The 24,394-nt window shown below is 39.4% G+C and overlaps 1 protein-coding gene across 5 annotated transcripts in view; it reads right to left on the bottom strand.

Moving 5' to 3' along the window:
• Positions 1-4,796: 4,796 nt before the first annotated feature.
• IL31RA (interleukin 31 receptor A) overlaps positions 4,797-24,394 on the bottom strand; it is a 97,413-nt gene continuing 77,815 nt past the window's right edge. For 4 of the 5 annotated variants that reach the window (XM_027863475.1, XM_027863476.1, XM_027863473.1 and 1 more), the window contains 7 exons: positions 21,962-22,144; positions 19,598-19,699; positions 14,476-14,622; positions 11,598-11,738; positions 9,675-9,768; positions 7,381-7,459; positions 4,797-5,304 (listed from right to left, as the gene is read on the bottom strand). In XM_027863475.1, coding sequence (XP_027719276.1) covers positions 4,801-5,304; positions 7,381-7,459; positions 9,675-9,768; positions 11,598-11,738; positions 14,476-14,622; positions 19,598-19,699; positions 21,962-22,144 — 1,250 coding nt within the window. In that variant the 3' untranslated portion in view covers positions 4,797-4,800. The remainder of the gene's footprint in view (positions 5,305-7,380; positions 7,460-9,674; positions 9,769-11,597; positions 11,739-14,475; positions 14,623-19,597; positions 19,700-21,961; positions 22,145-24,394) is intronic. The other variant, XM_027863477.1, reaches the window with a different exon arrangement.

Consider the following 24,394-nt stretch of genomic DNA (forward strand, 5'->3'; position numbering starts at 1 on the left):
GCTTCTCTACTTATAGGATATTTCTCTTTCTTGGGAATCGTTTTTTTTCTGTATACTCTGTTACTTGCTTATCTCATCAGCTTCCATGGGTTCAATGGAGTGATTTCCAGATCTCCATATCCATCCTTAGCCTCTCTCCTGAGTTCTAGGCCCATATCACCAACTGTCTATTGAACATTTCTAACTAGAAGTCCCATTGACATCTCACAAACTCATTGTTTCCAAAACTGAACTCATTATTTTTCCTCACAATCCACACATCTCCCAAAGTTCCTTATTTCTGTTGAGCATACTACCATCTTTCCAGTCACTCATGTTCACAATCTCAATATTATCCTCCACTCATCCCACATATTCAATCAGCTGCCAAATCTTGACATTTCTACTCCCCACAACACCTTCCATCTCCATCCATCACCATAGTTCAAGTCCTCATCGCTTCTTGCCTAGATTATTACAATAGCTTCCTCATTCGTTTCCCTATCTCAAGTCTTTCCCTACTCTAAACTATCCTCCACACAGCTGCCAAAGTGATTTTCTTTAAGTATAGTTCTAATTATGTCACCTATCTATTCAATAAACTCTAAGGGCTTTTTATTACCTCTAGGGTAACCAAAGTCCTTTATTTAGCATTTAAAGCTCTTTATAATTTAGTTTCTCCCTACCTTTCTAGTTTTCCTGTGCTCTCTTCCTTTTATTCTGTGATTCAACCATATTGGTCTACTTTCTATTCCTCACACACGATACTCCATTTCTCCTTTTTGGGTCTTTTTACCTCCTCCCTGCTTCCCTGGCTCAATTCCAGCACAACTTTCTGCATGAGGCCTTTCCTCTTCCCCCAGAACTCACAGCCTAGCCTTCCAAGGATGCCATACTTTTCATGCATTTTCTCTGCACTTATTTACATAAATCTGTACATGCAAATATTTGTATAGCTAGAGATGGTAGCTGTAGAGATAGATAGAGATATGTTGGGCATCTACTGCCTCTTCATTAGAATATGAGTTCCTTGAGAGCAAAGATTACCATAGGAACTGGCACCTAAGTGCTTGATAAATGCTTGTCGATAATCGCTATTTATACTGATAAACAATACATGTGCTTATGAGTCAGTTACTTAAAATTATTTATGTCAACTTGTAAATAACAACCTACAAGTAGTAACTGTATTTTCAACACCTAACTGATAAAGTGCATTGAAGGATCAACTCTGATTCCACTGAGCTTCTTGGCCCCTGAGACTCAAAAGCCACAACTCCTAGAAAGTCAAAGATGTCAAATATAGAGAAAACACAGATAACATGCAGTAGAACCTTAAGCTCTAGCTGGCCTTTTGATCATGTGACCATTGTCAACATGGTGGCAGGCAGGTCTGTGTATCTTCTAGTTCACCACTAGCCCAGGCTGCCCCTTGGGACGTGTGTGTTTTGTTTCATTCAGGGACTTCTGGGAATTCCAAAGCTTAGAAACTCAAGGTTTCCCTACAGGAAGGAAACGGTCACTTCTCTGGAGTCACTCCAGAGAAGCTGTCTTGGACCCCAATCCAAGGCAAATGTCAGGATGGAGTCCTGAGTCTCCTACCAAACTGTTTGAAGAAAGAAAGAAAGAAAGAAAGAAAGAAAGAAAGAAAGAAAGAAAGAAAGAAAGAAAGAAAGAAAGGAAGGAAGGAAGGAAGGAAGGAAGGAAGGAAGGAAGGAAGGAAGGAAGAAAGAAAAAGAAAAGAAGAAGAAGGAAAGAAAGAAAGAAAGAAAGAAAAGAAGAAGAAGAAGGAAAGAAAGAAAGAAAGAAAGAAAGAAAGAAAGAAAGAAAGAAAGAAAGAAAGAAAGAAAGAAAGAAAGAAAGAAAGAAAGAAAGAAAGAAAGAAAGAAAGAAAGAAAGAAAGGAAGGAAGGAAGGAAGGAAGGAAGGAAGGAAGGAAGGAAGGAAGGAAGGAAGGAAGGAAAGAAAGAAGAAAGAGAAGGAAGGAAGGAGGGAGGGAAAAAGAAAGAAAGAAAGAAGGAAGGAAAAAAGAAAGAAGGAAAGAAAGTTAACACTTCAAGTAATGAAAAGACAGAAAAGAGTACAGGAAGGAAGAGGAAGAATAAGAAGATGAGAGGAAGGAGAGAGAAGGGAGGACAAGCAAGAAATATGAGTCCTTAAGAAGGAAAGGGAGTAAGCATTTGTCAGGCACCTATTACATGTCAGACACTGTGCTAAGTACTTCATATATATTATCTCATTTAATCCTCACAACAACCCTGTTAAGGAAGATGCTATTATTATCCTCATTTTACAGGTGAGAAAACTGAGACAAACAGAAGTTATGCAACTTACCCAGAATCACACAGCTACTAAGAGACTGAATTCAAACTTGGGTTTTCCTGATTCCAGACCCCACACTCTACCCACTCGTCACCTAGCTGCTTGTATTTAGGGTGTTAGTATACTTCTAATTGAAATGAATTGAATCCTTAATGGTTAAAAAATGGGCGCTGTTAGAATCACTTCCTGACCATCACCCCATTCCTTTCTGTCTCAAGTTAAAAAGTACCAGATCTGTAATCCAGAGAAATTTCCCATATTCTCTATCCATATTTGACATCAGGATTGAGTTTGCAAATATTTCCTACAAAAGAAACCATCTGCCTTTCTGACTGCTCACTCTCTACTATAGAACAGAAAGCTTCCAAGAAGCAACCTCACTGTGACTCCCCTCCCTTACTTCTGAGCCTCTCCTGGGTCAGCCAAGAGCCAAATAGAATCCAGATCTTCTGCCACCCCACCCAAAGTTTCTATCCAAGCCCACGAGCAAGCTCATATTGGAGAGGGTTATGACTAGACCAAGTAGGTTCCCAATCCCTACAGTGGAATTCTGAATAGGCTATTTTGGGGTATTTTCACAAATTTAGAGCCAGGATGACTCATCTCCCTCTTCAGCTGGGATAAGGGAAGATAATGTTACACGCATCTCTTTCTCAGCATGTTCCAAAGAAGTAGGCTATTCCTGGGAAACAGGCAGTCTAAAGATGCCTTCCAACCACATATACCAGGCTCTGAATCAGGATGAGGGACCACATTGCCTAAAAGGAAAGTCCCTGAACTGTCTTGTCCTTTTCTGTTAACAAGGGTGGGCAGCTAGGTGGCACACTAGAGTTCTGAGCCTAGAATCAGGATGACCTGAGTTCATATCTAACCTAAGATGCTTACCAGCTATATGACCCTGGGGAAATCACTTAACCCTGTTTGCCTCAGTTTCTTCATTTGTAAAATGAGCTGGAGAAGGAAATGGCAAACCACTCCAGTATCTCTACCAAGAAAACCCCAAATGGGGTCACGAAGAGTCGGACAGGACTGAAACAACCCAACAGCAACAAAACTAACAAGGATGGGACCTAAGAGAAACAGTTAGCAAGGTCCAGCCTCCTCCCAGTGCCATGTATTCCCTGCCCTGCTGGAGAAGAATATCGACTGCTCTCTGCATTGGTCCTGCTGCCACAGAAAAAAATGGACAGATCACTGACCTTAAGAGTCAAGAAAATCAGGTATCTTGCTTGTGACACATCCTGGCTGTGTGACTCTGAGCAAGTCATTTAAACTGTAGAAGTCTTAGGCAAAGAGAATTTCCTCACCAGGAATTCCCTACACCAATGAAATTACAGTTTCCATTCGATAAAAAAACTCCAACTCTCAGAGAATGATTGGTATCTAGATACTATAGCAGATAGGCACTCCAATGATGAGGAAAGACAGATGATATTCTAAGGGAATACTGGTGATAAGGAAGGCCAGAGGAACAAATGGCTTCCTAGGAAACCCAGTGACAGCTGACGCTTGCCAGACATTTTACTTCCAAATCACCACGAAGGCATCTAGGATGACACAGTGGACAGAGCATTGAACCTGGAATCAGGAAGGTATAAATTGGAAAACAGGCTCAGACGCTCAGTAACCATGTGATTTTGGGCAAATCACTAAACTCTGTCTTCCTCACTTTCCTCATCTGAAAAATGGGGAGAAAAATATCATTTGTCTCCCAGTATTGTTGTAAAGATCAAGTAAAGTAATATTTTAATGTGCTTTTTAAATCTCAAAGCACTATATAAATGTGTTATTACTATCATCATCACTGGTCCTGATGGGAAATTAGCAAGGTCTGGTATGCAGTTCAAAGCTGATGATAACAAATGCAAAAAGCAAATGAATATTCCTAGTGGATTTTAGCTAAAGAGAAAGCAGGAGACTAGTTCCTGGAAACCAAAGGAATGAATTGTTCCACAACAGAGGAAAGAGAAAAATCTAAGTTTCCTGATATTTCTACCTTCCCAAACAAACTATACTATATATGTCAGTGCCAACTGAGTGAACAACTATGTATACAGATGTATTAAAAGGCAATTAGTCGTTGAACCCATAAACAAGCTGAACTGGGAAAAAAATAAACAAATACTTCTCTACTCAAGTCTGTGGTTAATAAGGAGTGGACAAATTCTAACTTTGCTGTTGTTCAGTTGTGTCTGACTTTTCATGACCCCATTTGGGGTTTTCTTGGCAAAAATACTAGAGTGGTTTGCCATTTCCTTCTCCAGCTTATTTTACAGATGAAGAAATTGAGGCAGACAGGGTTAAGTGACTTGCCCAGGATCACACTGCTAGTAAGTGTCTGAGGCCAGATTTGAACTCAGGAAGATGAGTCTTCCTGACTCTAGGCCTGGCCCTCTGCCCCTGTGACTCCTAGCTGCCCATCCAAATACAATCCTTCTAACTAGGGGTCATTCTACCCTGTTATTTCCCCCAAAAAAACAAAAATGAAAACAAACCCAGACTATGGTTGCATTTTAATCTTCTTCGTAATTGGATTAGAAAATTTCTCAGAGGTGAGGAATTCCCTTGTTGTCACTGAATTTTTCAAATATGGATTCAATCCAACTTCTTCCCAGGGTTGCTGCTCCGGCTCTAGAATCCCACTAGCATTTGGCCGCTGGCAGGATTTATCTTTGGTTTCTTCATCTGGTCTTTCTGAACACTGCTCTTCTGTCTCTTCCAATGGAATCAAGGCTGAAGATGAAAGTCCTTGGAAAACCTTTCCTGAAGGACTGTAAAAATTACATGTAGAATTCACGTACTCCTTATTTTCCCCACTCAAAATGTTTTCCGGCATCTTCATCATTTCTACTCTGTGAACCTCAGCTTTGTCCAGGAAATTCTCAAAGTCCACCACTAACTTGTCAATCAAATCACCAGAGGAAGACAAGCATGGTTTTGGAATTCTCTCATCAACTGCCATCATCTTGCCATGGAACTGGACCTCTCCAAGATGCAGCTTGGACTGTCAAAAGAAAGAACACCCACCACCATCATCGCCAAAGATCACTTGGATGCCATGTGAGACAAAGAGCTTGGTAATGATACATTCTAAAATACTTTTACATGAAAAGACCCAGTCTCCTTTCTCATCCCACCTTCCCCCGAACTACTCCTGGTCCATTCTAAATGCTTCTAGCAAACAAGTAGGTGTCATGTGGTACATATTATTCCACTAAGTTTGCCAAAAGTTAGGCATTGTACATCTACAGGTCATTTCTTCTAGAAAGCTCAAAATATTCTGGGAATTATCTTATCTTCACAAAATTCCTTAAGCCCTGTCTTACATAGAAAATGGAGACACAAAGCACCAAATTTACTAACAGATCATAGGATCATAGATTTAACTTAGACGGGCCCTTGGAAACCATCCTGTCTAACTCTTTCATTTTACAGATGAGGAACTGAAGTCCAAAGAAACTAAGTGAGTGATTTGCCATTTCCTTCTGCAACCCATTTTACAGATGAGGAAACTGAGGCAAACAGGGTTAAGTGACTTGCCATGGGTCACACAGCTAGTAAAAGTTTGAGGCCAGATTTGAACTCAGGAAGATGAGTCTTTCTAATTCCAGCCCCTGCAGTCTATGCACTATGGCACCACCTAGCTGCCCCAGCAAGCCTTAAAGCAATGTGCAAATGTTAGCTATTGTTGCTCTAGATTAGAATTTTAAGACTGGGAAGGATATAAGAGGTCATCTAGACCAGTTTTTTCTCCTGGCGCAAGAACTCTATTTGCAATATTCCTCACCCAGAGGTCATTCAGCCTCTACTTTGAACAACTATGTGATCAAATGGAAATATCAGCAAACCCATGTTCAAATCCTATTTCTGCTTACCAAGCAATCTTGGGCAAGTAACTCTCTGAGCCTTAGCTACCTCATCTGCAAAATGAGGGAGGGAGACCTGATGCTCTTTTAAGGTTTGGGGGTTTTTCCCCAACTTTTACTCCTTTGAGAAGACATAAATCCCAGAAACAGGCTAGCCACATCCCCCCAAGGAAGTCCACGCCTGTGTTGGGCAACTCTGGTTATCAGGAGTTTCTTTGTTATTTTGAGCTCTGTATGCCTCTCCATAACTTCAACCCATCGGTCCTAATTCTGCCCTCTGGTGTCACATGGGCCAAATCAGAGCCCCAGACTCATAGATTCTCAGAGCTAAAGGGGAATCTGGAGATCATTTTGTCCAACCTTCACCTGAACAGAAATCCCTGGAAAATACCCCCTTACAAGTGGTCATCCCACCTCTAATCCTTCTTTCACATAACATCTCTTTAAAAACATCAGAGGCTAATGGAACTTTGAACTGAAAGGGAATTTAGAGATTATTTAATCCAATCCTATCATTTTATAGATGTGAAAATTAAGGACCAAAGGAGAAAAGTAACCCTCTTAGGTTCACACAGGTAACAAGTCACAAAATAGATTATGAGCTCAGACCCTTGAATTAGAAACCCAATTTCCCTTCGCATGGCACTAGGCTGTACCCATGCCGTCTCTCAGCTATCAATTCTCACCCCTTCCACCCCTAATCCAAGAGTTGTCTTTCTTAAGCAATACTCTCTAAGTTCCTTCAACCCATCCTCATATGGCATGGTTTGGGGTCAGTCTGTGGTGCCACTTGTATGCTCCATCCCCCAGGTTCCTCCCTGTGAACTCTGTGTATTTACTCAATATTTATAAACTGGGTTTGCTCTCAATTAAATCACCCTCAATTACAAACTGCTCCCAATAGGTTCTCACACTTATTTCCTATTCCATTCTCTCTTTCATTAACTAGAAAATCAGGACCATAAGGACTTTAATTTTATCATATTCCTCAAAGCACCAAGTTTATGCTGAGACATACCATACACACTTAGTAAATGTTATCCCTTTCTTTCTTCTAAACTTTGAGCCTGCATGTATCTGAAAAGCTGATTCTAGCTGATCTCTCACAAGGATGTTCCCACTTTGATCCTCATCATATAAACCCTGCTCAGCCTCTCCTTCCCAGAAACCCAGACTGCTGGCGTGATTTTAGGAATAAATATATGGCCTCTTACTTTGAAATTGTCACCATGCCATAAGACTACATTGCTCTTTGCAGGATTGGGGATTTCTGGACAAACTAGTCGTTTAAATCTGCCATTAAGAAAGAAAAGTAGATGAGGTTTTGTATTTTTTCCCCCTGACCATGCCAAGTTTAGGGTATAAGTCTTGTGTTGAGATCTGGATCAAAAGATATAAACATTTTTGTTTTTCTTATTGTATAATCCCATATTGCTTTCCCTAAATAATTCAATCAGTTTATAGTTCCACAGGATATTAGTATGCCAGTTTTCCCACAACTATATCAGTGTGGATTTTATCATCCTTCTCTATCTTTGCCAATGTGATGGCTATAAGGTAGCATCACAGAGTCGCTTTAGTTTTCATTTAGCTAATAATTAGAGAATTTGAACACTTTTTAGAGTAATTGTTGATAGTTTCTTCTTGTAAAAACTTCCTGTTTCTCTGACCAGTTATCACTGGGCAGAGGTTCCTATAAATGTGTCACAATTCATTAAATTACAGATATCAGATTTTTATCAGAAATATTTAAGGCAAAGATATCCTTACCCAATCTGTTTCTTTTTCTTCTGATTCGGGATGCATTGTTTTTTCTTCACAAGTTTTTTTAAAATGTTATATAATCAAAATCATTCATTTTGTCCTTATTAATTTCCTCTAAGTCATAGCTGGTTAAGCATTTTCCCCTCTCCACAATTACGCAAGAGAAGACCTTTTACTATCTTCTTTCTTTTTCATCATGTGCTTTTTTAAACATTTATATTATTAATCCATTAAGAATTTGTGTGGTTTAAGATAATGACCAACACACTATTTTCAACCAACTGCATCTAGTTTCCCTAGCAAATTCTTGCTCTAAATGCAAATCTTGCCAGATGGAGTCCGTAGATATGACATTATCTGATTCACCCTCCCCACTGGAGATAAGAAAACATGAGAAATGGAGAAATTAGAAACTTGTCCAAGTTTATTTAATCCACTCAACCAAAGTAGGCAGAATTCCTATAATAACTAAAGACAGGGGAACTCTCATTCATTGGTATGCCATCATTTGTTGTACTGGGTTAGTTACCATATGGATCCAGCTGAACAGAACTGGGCCCTCTGAGCCAGCCAGCGTCAGGGTTGAGCAGCACCATCAGGGATGTATGTGATATGACTTGAAGAAAGGCAAAGCAAATAACCCTCCAATCTAATCTGGGTGACACATTAACTCTATAATCTATGAATACTTTCAAGTAAATGAGCTTTTCAAGTCTCAAATTGAACTTCTCAGTATCCTTTGAAAACATCCCACCCTTTCTTGTCTCTGTATCCCACTTTAATTTATATTAGTGCTTTAGGAAAGTGGGTCAACGCTTCCGTGGTCCTTTGGTGCTATGAAATACTCATCTTTAGAGATCTGAGGGCATCTCTGACCTTTTCTGCATCACCCCAAGCAATCAGCGCTGCAGAGAGTAGACCACCAAGGCCTTTCTTGGCCCTTAGAGAAGGCTGTGTTAGGCAATAGGACAGCTTTGAAACTAACATGTCAAATATGTTATGTACCTCAAAAAAAACCCAATACATAATAAAATTTTGAACATAATAAAATCTTGCCATTTCATACACAGCCTTCTTTCTGTTCTTCTTTGTATACAGAAAGGTTTATATTCCATTACATTAACATACTATCATTTGTTCAGCCATTTTCACTTTGGGTACCCCCTTAGTTTCTAGTTTTTTGTCACCACAAAAAGAGCAGCTACAAAAATTTTTGTACCTATCAGTCGTTTCCCATTTTCTTTGATTTCTTTGGGGTATAGGCCTAAAAGTGGTAGCTCTGAGTCGGAGGGTATGCCTAGTTTAATAATTTTCAGTGATAAGGTTTGCTACTCACTTCCTGACAGAGGAGGTGATGGACTCAAGATGCAGACTGAGACACTGATACTTGGACATAGACAATGGAGGAATTTGTTTGGTTTTACTATGCATATTTGTTTAAAATTTTGGTTTTGCTCTGCATATTTGTTCTTTTTTTAATGGAGGAGGGAGTGGGAAGAGAAAATAAATGCTTATTAACTGAAATATTCGTTTCTATTAGTGATTTTCAAGAGCAAAATAGTACAAAAAAAAGGAAAGAAAGAAAAGAAAACTGAAATTATTAAAGCACAAAAAAGGCTGTGGCTTAACCAATTTCTTCTTGTCCAGTTAAGCTTCTGGTAAAACTTCTGAATTAAAATGATGACAAATAATTTCCTTATACCACTCCCTCTTCTCCATTTGCTAAACACACATAAATACTTACTTGGGTTTGGTGAGACTATACACCATTACCAGGATACCAAGGAAAAAAAGACTACCTCCAATGATACAGGCTAAAAGCACAATCTCAATTATACCTGTAAGAAAAGGGGAACAATATTTAACCACAAAAAGGGTTTCCTTGCTAATTCTTTAGTAAAGTCAGTCTTCCCAGAAGGGTTGGTCCACTGGGGGTAATCCATTAGTTAAACTAACATATGTTCCTTGTTAACCATCTTTCATGACATGTATCAATATCAACCAAATCTAGCTAAGTTAGTCAAATCTAAGCCTAGACTGGATTTGTTCTTCAGCTTAATTTCAGCTGGCACTCAATACAAACACCAAAAAGGGATTTCCATTTTTGCCTATAGTTGAACAAATACAAACTAACTGTAAAAGTCTTTAGCAAACAGAGAAGTAGGACAATGTTAAATGTATTATATTCTTTTTTTTAAAAGCCAGCAATAAATAAGTGAAATTCAGTTTTCACATACAGCTCTCTTTTTCTGTTTATTCTTTGTTTATGGAAATGATCATGTTTGGTGATGTGTGTTAGGATCACAATTTTTTAAAAACAGACATAAGCAGCAATACAGAAATTCCCTAAATTGCCACAAGACAGGGCATGTTGATCCATGCAAATAGGAAACATTTTCCCCAAGTAAAAATAGATGCAACCTTTCTTAATTGCAGAGTAGAAGGCTAAAAAATTTTTCCTCAATGAAAATGAGAAAATGAGAGTTTTAGTATTTCCAAGCTTTGGGCAGAAATTTAAAACACTTTAAGGTAATAAAGTCCAGCAATATTTACCCATTCCTTTTCATCTGAGTGGTTGCATTTTTAAGGTTCAACATTAATAAATGAATTAGAACTTTGTCTCTTAAGAACATAGTATACAATGATGTTCTCTCTCTCTCTCTCTCTCTCTCTCTCTCTCTCTCTCTCTCTCCTTTATCCTTTCTTCTCCTTGTCATCAACAAGAAGATGAAAATGAAGTATATTTGTTCTCAACGATTTATTATTTTTATTGAATAGAGTTTTACATTCTCTATTCTTATTTGTAGAACTGATGGACCATTTTATATGGTTTTCTCAAAAAAAATCAATCATAACTTAAATTAAGTTGCATTCTGTGACTCAGGTTGCATAATGTCAGGTATGATGGATTGAAGTTAGGTGATCAGGATTTAAGGCCTGCCTCCATTACTTCTAGCTCTAATTGTAGGGAAATCACTTTTCCTCTTCTAGGCTTCAGTTATCTCATTTATAAAGTGAGGGAGTCAGACTAGATGATCTCTAAAGCCCTTTCCAGTTCTTGATTCTATGATAAGCAAAGGGTTCCTCATCTCTTCTGACGTTAGAATCTATGTTAGTGACATGGCAATAATCTTGAAGTTTGGGTTTGTTGTTGAGATTGATGTTAAGAATGGCCATTCTTGGGGCAGCTAGATGGTGCAATGGATAGAGCTCTGGCCTTGGAGTCAGGAGGGAGTTCAAATCTGATCTCAGACACTTGATACTTACTAGCTGTGTGACCCTGGGCAAGTCACTTAATCCTGATTGCCTCACCAAAAAAAAAAAAAAGAATGGCCACTCTTACTCACTCTGATTTGGGGCATAAAGAGAGTCTAGCCTTTGAGCCCAGGACACAGTAGAATGGCTATTAACTCAATTCTAAATATTCCAGTTCCATAGCTGCATGCCATTTTTCTGCATCCCATTCTGGAATATCAGTATATGGGATGCAGTACAGCTCTTTCCATATTAAAAAAAAAAACCCTTATCCTTTGTTTTCTTTCCTTTTTTTCCTTGCTTTCAGAGGTAGTCATCACAGGATACACTTAAAGAAATCCCAGGCTAAGCAAATATTGTTGGGAAGAAATGCTGTCACCATCAAGAAGCACTGCCTTTGACAATTACTCACCAATCGATAAAGTCTTGAAATTGAAACTTGTTCCATTCTTGCCTCCGGCCAAGGTGTTGGCCATGACCTTGACGGTATACTGAGTGTTCCTTTGCAGGAACTCCAATTCACATTGCAAAATACTAGAATTGACTGTCCTAGCTATAAGAAAAGATATGATGAATTTTTAAAAGACAGACCCAAGTAATTTAAATTCCCATCCAACACTCTTCCAGGGATCTTGATAATTGAACATGCTGGTGACTAAACCGGGAGCATGGAGACTCTGGATTCTAAATCAGGTCACCTCTTCCCACTTCTGTATGCCCCAACTTCCCAGATTTCCAACTTGGCCCTGGAGATTTTGGAGTAGGGAGAGACTAGAGTGAAGACAAGAAAAGAGAATTCCTGAAAAGAAAAGAAGACAACTAGATGGCTCAGTGGATAGAGTGTGGGCTGGAGTATAGAAGACCCCAATTCAAACCTAGCCTTAGATACTTACTAGCTGTGTGACCCTAGGTAAGTCACTTAACCTCTACCTCGGTTTTCTCATCTGTAAATAAGGATAATAAAAATTGGGAAAACAATAGCACCCACTCCCCAAGGTTGTTATGAGGAACAAATGAGGTAATAATCATAAAGCACTGACCACAATACTTTGCAAATAGCAAGCACTGTATAAATATTAATTATTATTATTGCTGTTGTTCTGCTTATGCCCAGAGGGCCAAGTGGTCAGTAGAAGTTGTAGACTTAGGCTTGAGGTGAAGGGAAAAAATTCTAATAATTAGAGCTGTCCAAAAGTACAGTGGGCTGCCTCGGGAGACACTGGGTTCCTTTTCACTGGAAAAAATGCTAGAGGACCAATTATCAGAGATGTTTGGGCTAAGTTAGACAGCTTCCAATTCTGAGATTCTGCTATTCTGGAAAAGATTTGACAGCAAAGACAAATGATTCCTCCCCCAACCCACCCACCACCACCACCACTTCAGTCAGCTTCAAACTCAATTCTGTAGGGGAAAGAAAGGGAAAAGGGGGGAAGCATTCATCAGTCCTCATGAGACCAAGTTGGTGTGGGAGCTGTATAATTCTATTCCATTCAAAAAGCTTTTATTTATTAGGCATATCTTCTGTACAAGGCAGAATAAGCCCTGAGGATAGTAAGCACTGGTGATACAAAGACAAAAATTTAAGACCCTGCCCTCAAGGAACTTGTATTCCATTAGACTATTCCAGTACATTCCAGACTTGTATGCAAATGAAACAAGTGACTTGAAGGTACTTGGCCAAAGAAGACTCCAAGTTTACTCAAAAGTATACCTGCAGGTTCTAGTTATCCCCAGAGCTGTTCCTGCCTGTTAGAGTCCAGTCACTGTCCTGAGGCCAGGGCTTGCCCCTCTAGACCCACCCCCCAGGAAATGGATTGGAGATAGAGGGAGAAATAAAAGTTTAGGCAAACAATATTTGTTCTATTTCCATCTATTAAGGACAATGCCTTGTTGGGCAGAGAACAAAAGGATCATCGATCTAAAGCCAGGAAGAATCTTGGAGGTCATCTAGTGCAGTCTCCACATTTGGCAGAGGAAGAAATGGAAGCTCAGGGAGGCTACATAACTTCCCCAAAGTCACACAGCCATTAAGCATCAGGATTGCAAGGCAGGGTTGGAATCCAGATCTTTGGACTCTAGACCCAGCATTCTTTCCATTATACCACACTGCCTCCAAGGAAGTGTCTGTCAGCTGAATCAGGGAGGAACCTGGGTAGAGTAGAGGAGACTGCTTTGGGGAATGGAAATTTATCAGCTACTATATGGATAGATGGCATTACCTGGCTAACTATTCCTTTCCCTAGAAGCAGAGCTATGGAAACAGTGGTGGAAATGTCTTCCTACCACCCCTTCCTCATATAACCAACTTTACTAAGAACACAGTGTTATTGGCTGTATCAGGGTTTCAGCAAGGGCTAGAAAACCAAGGAGGTCAAAATACATCATCTTAGTCCTCTTGTTAATCGCTGTGTTGGATCCATAATGGTAGACCCAGTGGTGCCTTGGGGAAATGGGGGAGATCCCCTCACTGATGGTGATGAAATAGTCAGACTTTAAAATCTCAATCAGATGACTGTGCAATTTAATTCTGTACATTCATTTTTACAGGTTGAGAGGCATAATGAACAGAGAGCCGGCCTCAGAGTCAGGAAGGCCTGGGTTCAAGTCCAGATTGATACAGACTGGTTCTGTGACCCTGGACAATTCCCTAAGACCAGAAATTGTAGAACAGTTGCTGATCTATATTGGTAGAGGGAGTTTCTTGACCAGGGGTACCCTATACCAGCGAATTCACAGGTAAAATCCAAAATAAAACCCCAACTAGTTGTACAGTTTTAAAACTTCTTTCAGGATTTTGAGTTTTATATACTTCTTCCCATTATACACACAAAGGTAAGGAGAAAATGATCAATATTTTGCCCCAAGTACCACTCCCCTCACCCAATTCAGCTTTAATTCTGTTCATCAAAAGACAAATATTTCCTTCTCAGCTCTCTTCAAAGGCACCTAGGAATCCTGCATTCTGCCTCGGATTTTGCTTAATCTTGTAAATGTCATAGCCTATCTACTCTGATACAAGCTCCTTGAGGGTAAGATCAGTGTCAGTTTTCACCTTTGTAGTCCCTATAACGTCTAGCACAGCACTGAGCACATAATTCAATATTCACTGAGTCTAAATGGAAATGAATTAGCTAAAGGAGGAGGTTTGTACGTCATCCAGGAAACAGACCTCCAGTAAGAAAGCCCATTGCAAAGAACAGAGATCAATGTAGCCACCATTGTTGACTTAATCATACTACTTGGGTGGAATAAAAAGATTTTTTTTTCAGTTGAGCCACATGTACACTTACCAAATTCTTTTCCACGGTCAGATATATAAAACACGGTGTAGTTAGTGATGAAGCCCCTTCTCTGGATCTTGGGAATCTCTTCCCATTTTATTGTAGCTGTCTGGGCAGTGATATTTTGAGCCTTAGCCAATGGACCTTCTAATGGGACTTTTAAAAAGACAGGAAGACAAACAATGAGTACTCATTCACCATCAGCCTGACTTTCTACCACATTTGCTACCCCACCCTCAAGGAAAAAGAAAGTTTCTGACAAACACTCAACTCAGATTGGATTAAATCTGTAGTGCCAGAATTAAAGTCAAAAACACTTGGTTCCAGCACCCAGGTTCGTGTCTAGCTACGTGACCATGGGGCAATCACTCATCCCCTCTTAGCCTCTGCTAGGTCTCTATATTTTGAAAGATTTTTTTTTTTATTCCATGCAACTTGGAGATTATGAGTATGTAGTATGGCAATACGTATTTAAATTATTGTTGAGTTTTTATGGATCAAAATTATGCCTAAGGGGCAGCTAGGTGGCACAATGGCTAGAGCTCCGGCCTTGGAGTCAGGAGGACCTGAGCTCAAATCTGGACTCAGACATTTGACACTTACTAGCTGTGTGACCCTGGGCAAGTCACTTAACCCCAATTATCTCACCAAAAAGCAAAGAACAAAACAAAATTATGCCTAGGCAATTGTGGGCAACAGCTGAGTCTCTGAAAACTGTTCAGGGTTGAGTTCTCCAAGATATTTTGAGGTATAGATATGTTCAGTATGGTGATTTTTTTATCTGACAATCTGTGATAGATAGTAAACTTCTGATCTATAACTCTAGCCACTTGGTCACATCTTGTTAGCTATTGGGTAAGTGTTGTGATCCTTTTGGAAAATTTTTTCTGTAGATTCTGGTGGCAATGACCCGGTCCTGAATTACCAAGAAAAGCTTCTTCATTTTCACCACACATCTGTATGATTCATCCATTTTTCAGGCATTTCTTCATCAATATTCTGCTGGCTGAGTTTCTGCAGATGTTGTCCATGGAGATTCCATTCCAGGATCTTAGCTTCTGTTTCATTTGGTTATATTTGACAAATCCAATCATGTGCGATTCTTACCAACCTTTACCTATGCAGGCAGGTGATGTCTGTTTGTTCCAAAAGCATTTCTGTAGGTCTGGGGCCTGATAACTTCTTGGTCTTTAATTTTGGCTACCTGATCATGTCTTTCTAGGGCATTTGTTAAGTGCTAAACTTTTATGGGCAACTAGGCGGTGCAGGGTGCAGAGTGCAGGGCCTGGAGTCAGGAAGATTCATCTTCCTGAATTCAAATCCAGCCTCAGACACTTACTAGCTGTGTGACCCTGGGCAAGTCACTTAACCCTGTTTGCCTCAGTTTCTTCATCTGTAAAATGAACAAGGGAAAGAAATAGCAAACCTATAATTATATATGGGGTCATAAAGAGTCAGAGATGACTGAACAACGATAAAAGTTTTATGGCCTTTAGTAGTGATATATTGCACAGTTTCTATTATTGTTACTATTAATAATATTACTATTATTATCCCATTTCTTCTCATTTTGATGAAGTTCAAAGAGAAAAGATCTCTAATGCACTCTGAGTGTCTAATCATCTTCTTGAGGAAGTGTTATTCTTTCTATAGATGCCTTAGAAGGATAGGCTGTGTTTTTTTTATTAAAATTATATGGATTATTTTAGTAATACTTTTCTAATCTGTTTTAGTCTAATTGACAGTTCCATAAGTACACATTAAGCCCGGTTCTATGTTGGTGGTAATTGCTTTAAAAATGTCCTTCTCATACAGCTTGGATTTCAAGATGCCAGTAAGTCCCTTAACATATTTAGCCATGCCTTTCTCCTTGGTACCTTCACATTCAATGTGTTTTATGTGGAGGAGACCAAGGGATTTGGAAGTATTGCCTTCATCTATTTATTCAATATGACCTTCAGATTGAAGTGCAAAGCCTCCAGTCTCTATTTTTCCTTGGTATATATAAAAATAATTTTACATTTATTAAACCCAAATGACATTTCAGCAATATTGAAGAAAGATTCCATAAGATGTATAAGGTGTTCAATATGGTTTTTGGTGGAGCTACATGAACTTAATATCATTCATAATCAGCAAGGTGTTTTTGTTTGATTCATTCTTTAATCTGGAAGCTATATTTAGTTCTATTTAGTGGAGATGATAATAAATTTAAAGCTAAACAGAACCATAATGGACTTAAACTGTTTCCCTGAAAATTCCAGTTTTCCATGAGGCCATCAAATATCCTAACATCCTTGCTATAGTTGGTTCTATTTTATATATTTGCAGTACATGAATAAACCATGAATGTGGGACTGAGTCAAAGGCTTTGTATCAACAAAGGCAATATAAATGTTATTGTGCTTTGGAGAAAAAGTATCAGACACACTGGCCACAGGCCTGTAACATGGAACAAGTACTGTTGGAACTAGATTGAAATGTTATTGAGAAATATTGAACAAAATAAATAAAAATACAATAGAACATAGCAAATGTTAACGTGTAGTTTTCTAAGTCAATATGTGGCCAGCAGGAGTCCTTATGTATGGTTTAGTGGCCCCATTTCCATTTGAGTTTGACACCATTGCTTTGGGGCACCTCATTCAATAGTGAATGAATTAATAATGAATTCTTATAATTGTTCTTGTTATCATTTCATTGTTCTTATCTTAATGTTTGGTGCAATTCAGATGGAGATGGTCTTGGGACCAACTGACATCCTTTTTTGTTTAATGTTCAGCAGACAATTGCACAGATCAATTAAATAATTGTTTTTTGGTAATTGAATGAAAGTATGAAGATCATCTTCTGTAGACTCACTAAAAGCAACTTTGGCATGATTCCCATAGGGGACAGGATAACAAAGATTATATCAGTCTCTTCATATTCTCACATGGTTTTAATTTCTTCTGCTAGATCTCTATATTTTGAAAACATTTTGCTTCCCATGGTATGGAGGACAGAAATGTTCAATATGTTAATAGCTATTAAAAATGCCATTCTCAGGTTCTTATGGGTCAATGTCATATCTAGGCAATTGTAGGCTACAGTTAGTGTGTCATAATGTTCTGATTCCAATACAGTTTATTTGTTTAAGTCTCAAGGATATTGAAAAGGAAGAGCTATATTTGTAATAGAAGGATTTGTCCTGGGTTCATTTATGAAGAATAGTGAGCTTATGGCACATAATTCTGGCTACTTGAATTGTGGCTATCTTTCTAGATATATGTAAAGTGCTGTTTTTAGTACCCTGTAATGATACATTACACAATTTCTATCATTATTGTTGTTATAGTAAAAATGATGATTGTCATCATCATTATTATTTTCTTTTATCTTATAGTTGATACAGTTCAGATAGAAATGGTCTTGGCAGTTAGGTGGCACAATGAATAGAGCGTGGAGTCAGGAAGACCTGAGTTCAAATCTGACCTCAGATACTTACTAGCTGTGTGACCCTAGGCAAGTCACTTAACCTCTGTCTGCCTCTGTTTCCTCATCTGTAAAATGGGCATAATAAGAGCACTTATCTCCCAGGGTTATTGTGAAGATCAAATGAATGTGATCAAATATTTGTAAAGTGCTTGGCACAGTGTCTGGCACATAGTAGGTGCTATATAAATGCTTGTGTCCTACTATTGTTATTTTAGGCTTCATGTTCAGCAGATTATTGTACAGAAGGATGCAATGACTGTTTTGTTTTAAAAAACTGAATAAGAATGTTGGGATATATGCTCATTCAAACCATCTTTGAGATAACATCAGTAGGAGATAGGATAATAAAAATGACACTATACTTCATCCTGTTATCACATGATTTATACAGACAAAACACTTATGAGTAAGTCTAGGCTTCTAATAAAAATATAATCTTTAGGTAATTTCTAGTAGCTATGACTTGCCCAATTTTCGGCTTCTGTAAACAGACCCACAAAACTTGACTATTTTGTAACTCTTCCATGTTGGTATATTGTCATTTGAATTCACATAGATGTCACCTATGGAAGGCCTTTGTGTTTCACTCTTGGACCTTGGTCATTTCATAGGCTCCATCCAGAGATAAAACAAGATTGGTTACATTCCATTAGTCTAGTGGTATGTACTTAATGTCAGCCTTTAATAATTATCAACATCATCATCATCAATCACCATCATCTCATTCTTCTCATCCTGTTCAATAGAGCACAGATAGAAATGGTCTGGAGACAAGTTATCATCCTGCTATGATTATTTTATGTGTAGTCATATGCGGATAATTAAATAAAAGTCTGGGCATGTAAACTCATCTTCTGCAGGATCACTGAAATCCCTGAAGCAGGTGGGATGATAAGAATGACAGGTTCTTCTTGAGCCTATGCAGTTTTAATTTCTTTTTTCTGAGTCTTTATATTTTGATAGCTTTTCATTCCATGTCATTTGGAGGTTGACTATTTAATATAACTACAACTATTAAAAAAAGATTGTTCTTAAATTCATATATATCAATGTTATATTTGGGTGAATATGTGTATATTTTTGTCTATAATAATGCTCTGGTTTCAAAACAACTAATTTTTTTAAAATTTAACTTAAAAAAATAGGTCCAATCATGCCACTCCCTACTCAAAAAGTTTCAAAGGCTCATCTTTACCTACTAAAATTCAAACCCAATCCGATATTCAAGATCCTCCATAATATGGCCCCAAACAACCTTTCCAGCCTCATCTTCTACTCCTTCTCCACACATGTGCTTGGCCAAACTAAACCATCCACAGCTCCACAACAATGCCCTATGTTTTCTTACCTCTGATCCTTGCCTTCTCTGTTCCTTCTACCTCTAAGAGCATCTCTCCTGTCAAAATCCATACCTGTACTTCTCTCTTATCTCATCTCATCCCATCCTCCACACAGAAGCCAAATTAACCATCCTAAAGCATAGGACTGAGCACATTGTCCTGTCTGACATGGATTGTTCAATCCAGGCTCATAGTATGGAAGGCAAGGCAGCAAAAGAGGTGTGAATGAGCTATTCCTTGTCCCCTTACTGAAAGGACCTCAGATGAACTTTGACCCCTACAAATGCCAAGGATAGTGTACTATTCATACATACTCCCTTCTTTGAAATAAGCCTGGTTGGAATGGGGAACGCCGACATCAACTCCCACCACTGGATACACTGAGATGTTATAACACCAGAATGGCAAAAAGTCGTCTGTAAAAAGAAAAACACACATGTAAGCCCACAGTATGGCTGAAGAGAGAGAATCCTTTACCAGGAGTCAAGAGACAGAGTAGTTATGCTACTGACTGGCTGACCTTGGGCAAATCACTTAGACCTTCTTTTTCCTTCATTTTCCTCCTCTGCTAGCTATGGGGATTGGACGTGATGGATTTTAAGGGTAGTATTAATAATAATAAATTATATTAATTAGTATGTAGCATTTTATTATAATAATAATTGTATAATGCAGATTATATTGATTATATTTATATATTATTATTATAGCATTTATATAGTGCTATATTTATAGATGAGTTTACAGAGAACTTTACAAATATTATCTCATTTTACCTTCACAACAACCCTGGGAGGTAGATGATATTTACAGCTGAGGAAACTGAGACAGAATTAAGTGACTTGCCTTAATTAAGGTTACTCAGTTAGTAAAAGTATCTGAGGCAGGGTTCGAACCCAGATCATCATGACTCCAGATCCAGCATGCTACCCAATGCACCACCTGGCTGCCTAGGGTAGTGGATCTTCAAATTCACCCTGAAGCATCTATTACTTGGTTGTTGTCCATTAATTCATTCGGTTGTACTCCCAATAAATGATAACAGTTTTAAATAAGATCCTACTTCTTACTATTGTTCATTTGACTATTCGTTTTTGTTCGTGCTTACTAGATTTATTAGGACAGGAAACCTGACAGAGTAGATGGAGAGACTGCCTTGGAATCAAGAAACAATGAATTCAAGTTTGTTTATGATGTGTACTCGTTATATAACCATGGACAGATCACTTAATCTCCCAGTGAGGAAGCCAGACAACTCTCTAAGATTATAAATTACAGAGAAAATGGTAACTTGCATTGCTAACCATCTGGAGGTTCCTTATGCCAATTAAATCACAGGTCTTGTCCCTATCCCTAATTATATATGAATGCATGTACACATATACATACATATCTATTTATATGCCTGTACACACACACACACACACACACACACACACACACACACACATACACTCCTAGACAGAGAGTTAGCTTGCTTTAAAGAAGAGCTCTGAGCTCTTTTGCAATTCTTTCCGGAAATGTTCTGTCCCACTGCTGATTTTCTGATAAATTGCTTCGCTAATGGAAATGGGTGAAACTTTGCACCTGTGACAAAGAAGCTTCTTATTTCTTTAGTAATTAATGCCGCTGTCCATTTAAGAAGGGAGAGTTAAGAGTTCTCAGAACAAAAGAACCTACTCAGAACAAGAATGACCCACTTAATCATGGATTTGGTTTTGAGGCCTCAGTTCATTCACCTGTAAAATGGGGGGGGGGGCAAATTAGATCACTTCTAAGTTGCTTCAAGCCCCTACAATTCTAACACAGGATGATAGCTCTTATGGACAGACAACTAATCCTTTGATCAACAGCACAGTAATCATGGGGTAGGCTGAAGAGCTCCTGTCTTCATCTTCCTCTCTCCTAGACAAAATCAAAGATTTCATTGGCCTTAGTTGGATGATCAGGTTCAATGCAAATGTCTGTTGAGCCCCAGATCGGCAGCACTATTCCCAGAAACTATTGTCCTGGGAGTTGGAAGCTCTACCCTCCCTGTTGGCAGCTAGGTGGCACTATAGATAGGGCACCAGGCCTGGAGTCAGGAAGATACAGGTTCATATGTGGTCTAAAGATATTTACTAGCTGTGTGACCCTTGGGCAAGTCACTTAACCTCTATTTGCCTCAGTTTCCTCAACTGTAAAATGAGGATAATAATAGCACCTATGATGCAGGGCTGTTGTGAGGATCAAATGAGATAATATTTGTAAAATGCTTAGCACGATGCTTTGTACATAGTAGGTACTTAACAAATGCTTATTCCCTACCCTTTCTCCTATTTCTGGCATAGGGAGGGCAAAACCTCCAAGTGAAGGGGGAATAAGATTTGCCTCTAGGAGCCAGATTTTGTGTGCCTCTTTAGGAGGGAATATGAATACGTGGCCTCAACTTCAAGCTGAAACAGCAAGGACGATTTTCTACTGAAAACATTCCAAATCCACAAGTGAACTCTCCCCCCTTCCCTGTTGGCTCAGCCCTTAAGAAGTAAAAACAGGCAGTATGTACAACTATTTGCTGTTGCACAAACTCAGCTGAATGCAACTAACCGTGTTTAAACTTTTTTTTTGGCAGATTTTTAAAAAGTTATCATAATTAAGTATCAGCCTGCAGGAAAGCTGATGAGCGAGGCTTTGGTTACCTGCCCTTCCTGTCCAGTTCCTGGTCTGTGAGACAAATTCCCAGGATCTCTCCAAATTCTCTGTCTCCAAATCTGGGTACCACTCAATTACCCATCTGTCAACTTCTGCAGCTGAGGTCTGCCACTTCACCTCCAGGTGGTCCTGAGATCGGTAGACCTGCATAGCCTCAATGCGCTGGAGAGCTAAAGCACAAGAAAACCCAGATGGTGTCAGCCTCCTAAAGCATCCCTTGCTCAGCATCCAATAGCATGCCCCAAAGTATGCATTGCACAAACCAGAAGACATGGGACTTTAGGGAGGGAGGAAAGCCCAAATTCAGGAAGCAAAACTATTAAATAGTCAAAATAGGTATTCAACCGTCCAACCTCCCTTCTTTGTTCCCCTCTTTACCCCCTCAAATGTAGTACTCGTATTCTCTTCCCTACCCTGCCTCTCCCCATCCTCTTCTTCTCATGCCTCCTCCCCATACTCGTCGTAGAACTAGGTCTTAGGAAAGTATCTAATGCTCTAGTCATACTAAAGCAGAAGTGATTTATAAAACTTAATGCATTGTCCTCCTGGGAGGGTGGGAGGCCTCCCAACTCCCACCCTTTTCTAATGGATAAATGAGGGGAAGCTTTGAGTGAAAGGATTAAATTTCTAATGGTAAGAGTTCCAGGAATCATGAGGAGGAGGAGGAAAGGTGAGATCCAAAGGGAACTTCCCGGTGATGCTAAAATCATACCAGGTAGGTATTTGGGTAGCCACCTAACCAAGCCCTAAGGCCAGATAAAGAACACATGTTTTTCTGTCCCAGGGAAGATGGGATCTTATTTAGATAAGGCAGAGCATGGCTGTGCTGACCATCTACTCACCACCAAAACTACATAACCATCATGTAAATTCACAGGTTGTCTGCGGGTTCAGCAATAACCATGGCTCCAGAGCCAGATTTTGTGTGCCTCTTTAGGAGGGAATATGAATACATGGCCTCAACTTCAAGCTGTGGTCTGAACAGTAAGGACGATTTTCTACTGAAAACAAACCCACAAGGGCAGAAAGGAGAGACCAGAAGCACTGACTGGCCCCTGGAATCATCATGGCTCTGAGGGCCCTCCATTGGAAAACATCCATCATGGACTTCCTGCTAAAGCTGCACTTAGAATTTGGAACCCGTTCCACCAACCCCGTGCAGCCTAGAGATTCCCTAACCCATATTCATCCTATAAGAGAAAGAGGGATCTAGATGTGAATACAAAGGCTCTTCCAGGACGGCAAACACACTCCATTATAGGGGAAGCCTCCTGTTAGAACAGTTGAGAGTCCTGTTCATGGAACACCACCGTGGCTCTGCCGGCCCCTAAATGTGCTCCTGTCCTTGCTGCTCCTGCCAGGTCCTGACCTCAATCACTCAGTTGCTGGCACAAGTACTGGTGATGAATCTCTATAAAACAAGTAGAAGATCTAAGGTGCCAAGGTCCAAATAGGGGCCAGGGGATGGTGAAAAGAGGGTATTACATGCGTAAATTATGTGGAAGAACCGCATACATTGAGTGGGTAAATTCTACTTGGTTCACACAGTTAAAGGAAGTCAGGACTCTAGTGTTTCAGGAAACCTGGTCATTACTTTGGTGACTTGGGGAATTCTTGCCCATTTGGGTTTCGACCAAACCCGTCCTCAGTTGTATTCAGTAGTGCGTCTAGGATGAAATGAAGCAACTGTATGAAGCCACAAACATACGGCCCTACAGTTGCTAAGAAGGGTAAAGAAGTATTGGAGATGGATGTAACTTTATAAATTTTGAAATATCAGAAGTCCATACTAGAGTTTGTCACCTTCACAGACTCAAGGAGGGACCTACACAATCCAGCCCAACAATACATTGGATCAAGCTACTGACATACCATTATCTGAAGGGATCTATATCTGGCCACTGGACTCAGATGGCTCCGGAGGAGAAGCTGGTGACTTTGCACAGCCCTCCCTCACTTAAATCCAATTCACTTGCATATCATGGCATCACCTCCCTGATGTCATGGTCCTCTTCAAAAACAAAAGACAAACAACCACAATGCTACAATCAGAAAGGAAAATGATGGGGTAAAGGCTTTGGAGTAAACACTTTTTAAGACTGAGCCCAGATACCAAGGTGGTATAGGGGGAATGTGCCCTAGCCTGAGAAAATAGTTTGTACTTCTATTCTTGCTATAATATCTCAGTAAAATCCCTTGGTAAAATTAATTTAATTGGTTAAAAGACACCTCTAGGGGAAGCTAGGTGGCATAATAGATAAAGCACTGGCCCTGGAGTCAGGAGGACCTGAGTACAAATCTGGCCTCAGACATATAATACTCACTAGCTGTGTGACTCTGGGCAAGTCACTTAACCCCAATGCCTCACTATAAATAGATAGATAGATAGATAGATAGATAGATAGATAGATAGATAGATA

This window comes from Vombatus ursinus, unplaced genomic scaffold (assembly GCF_900497805.2).
Source record: "Vombatus ursinus unplaced genomic scaffold, bare-nosed wombat genome assembly UNPS02014772.1, whole genome shotgun sequence".
Lineage (NCBI taxonomy): Eukaryota > Metazoa > Chordata > Mammalia > Diprotodontia > Vombatidae > Vombatus > Vombatus ursinus.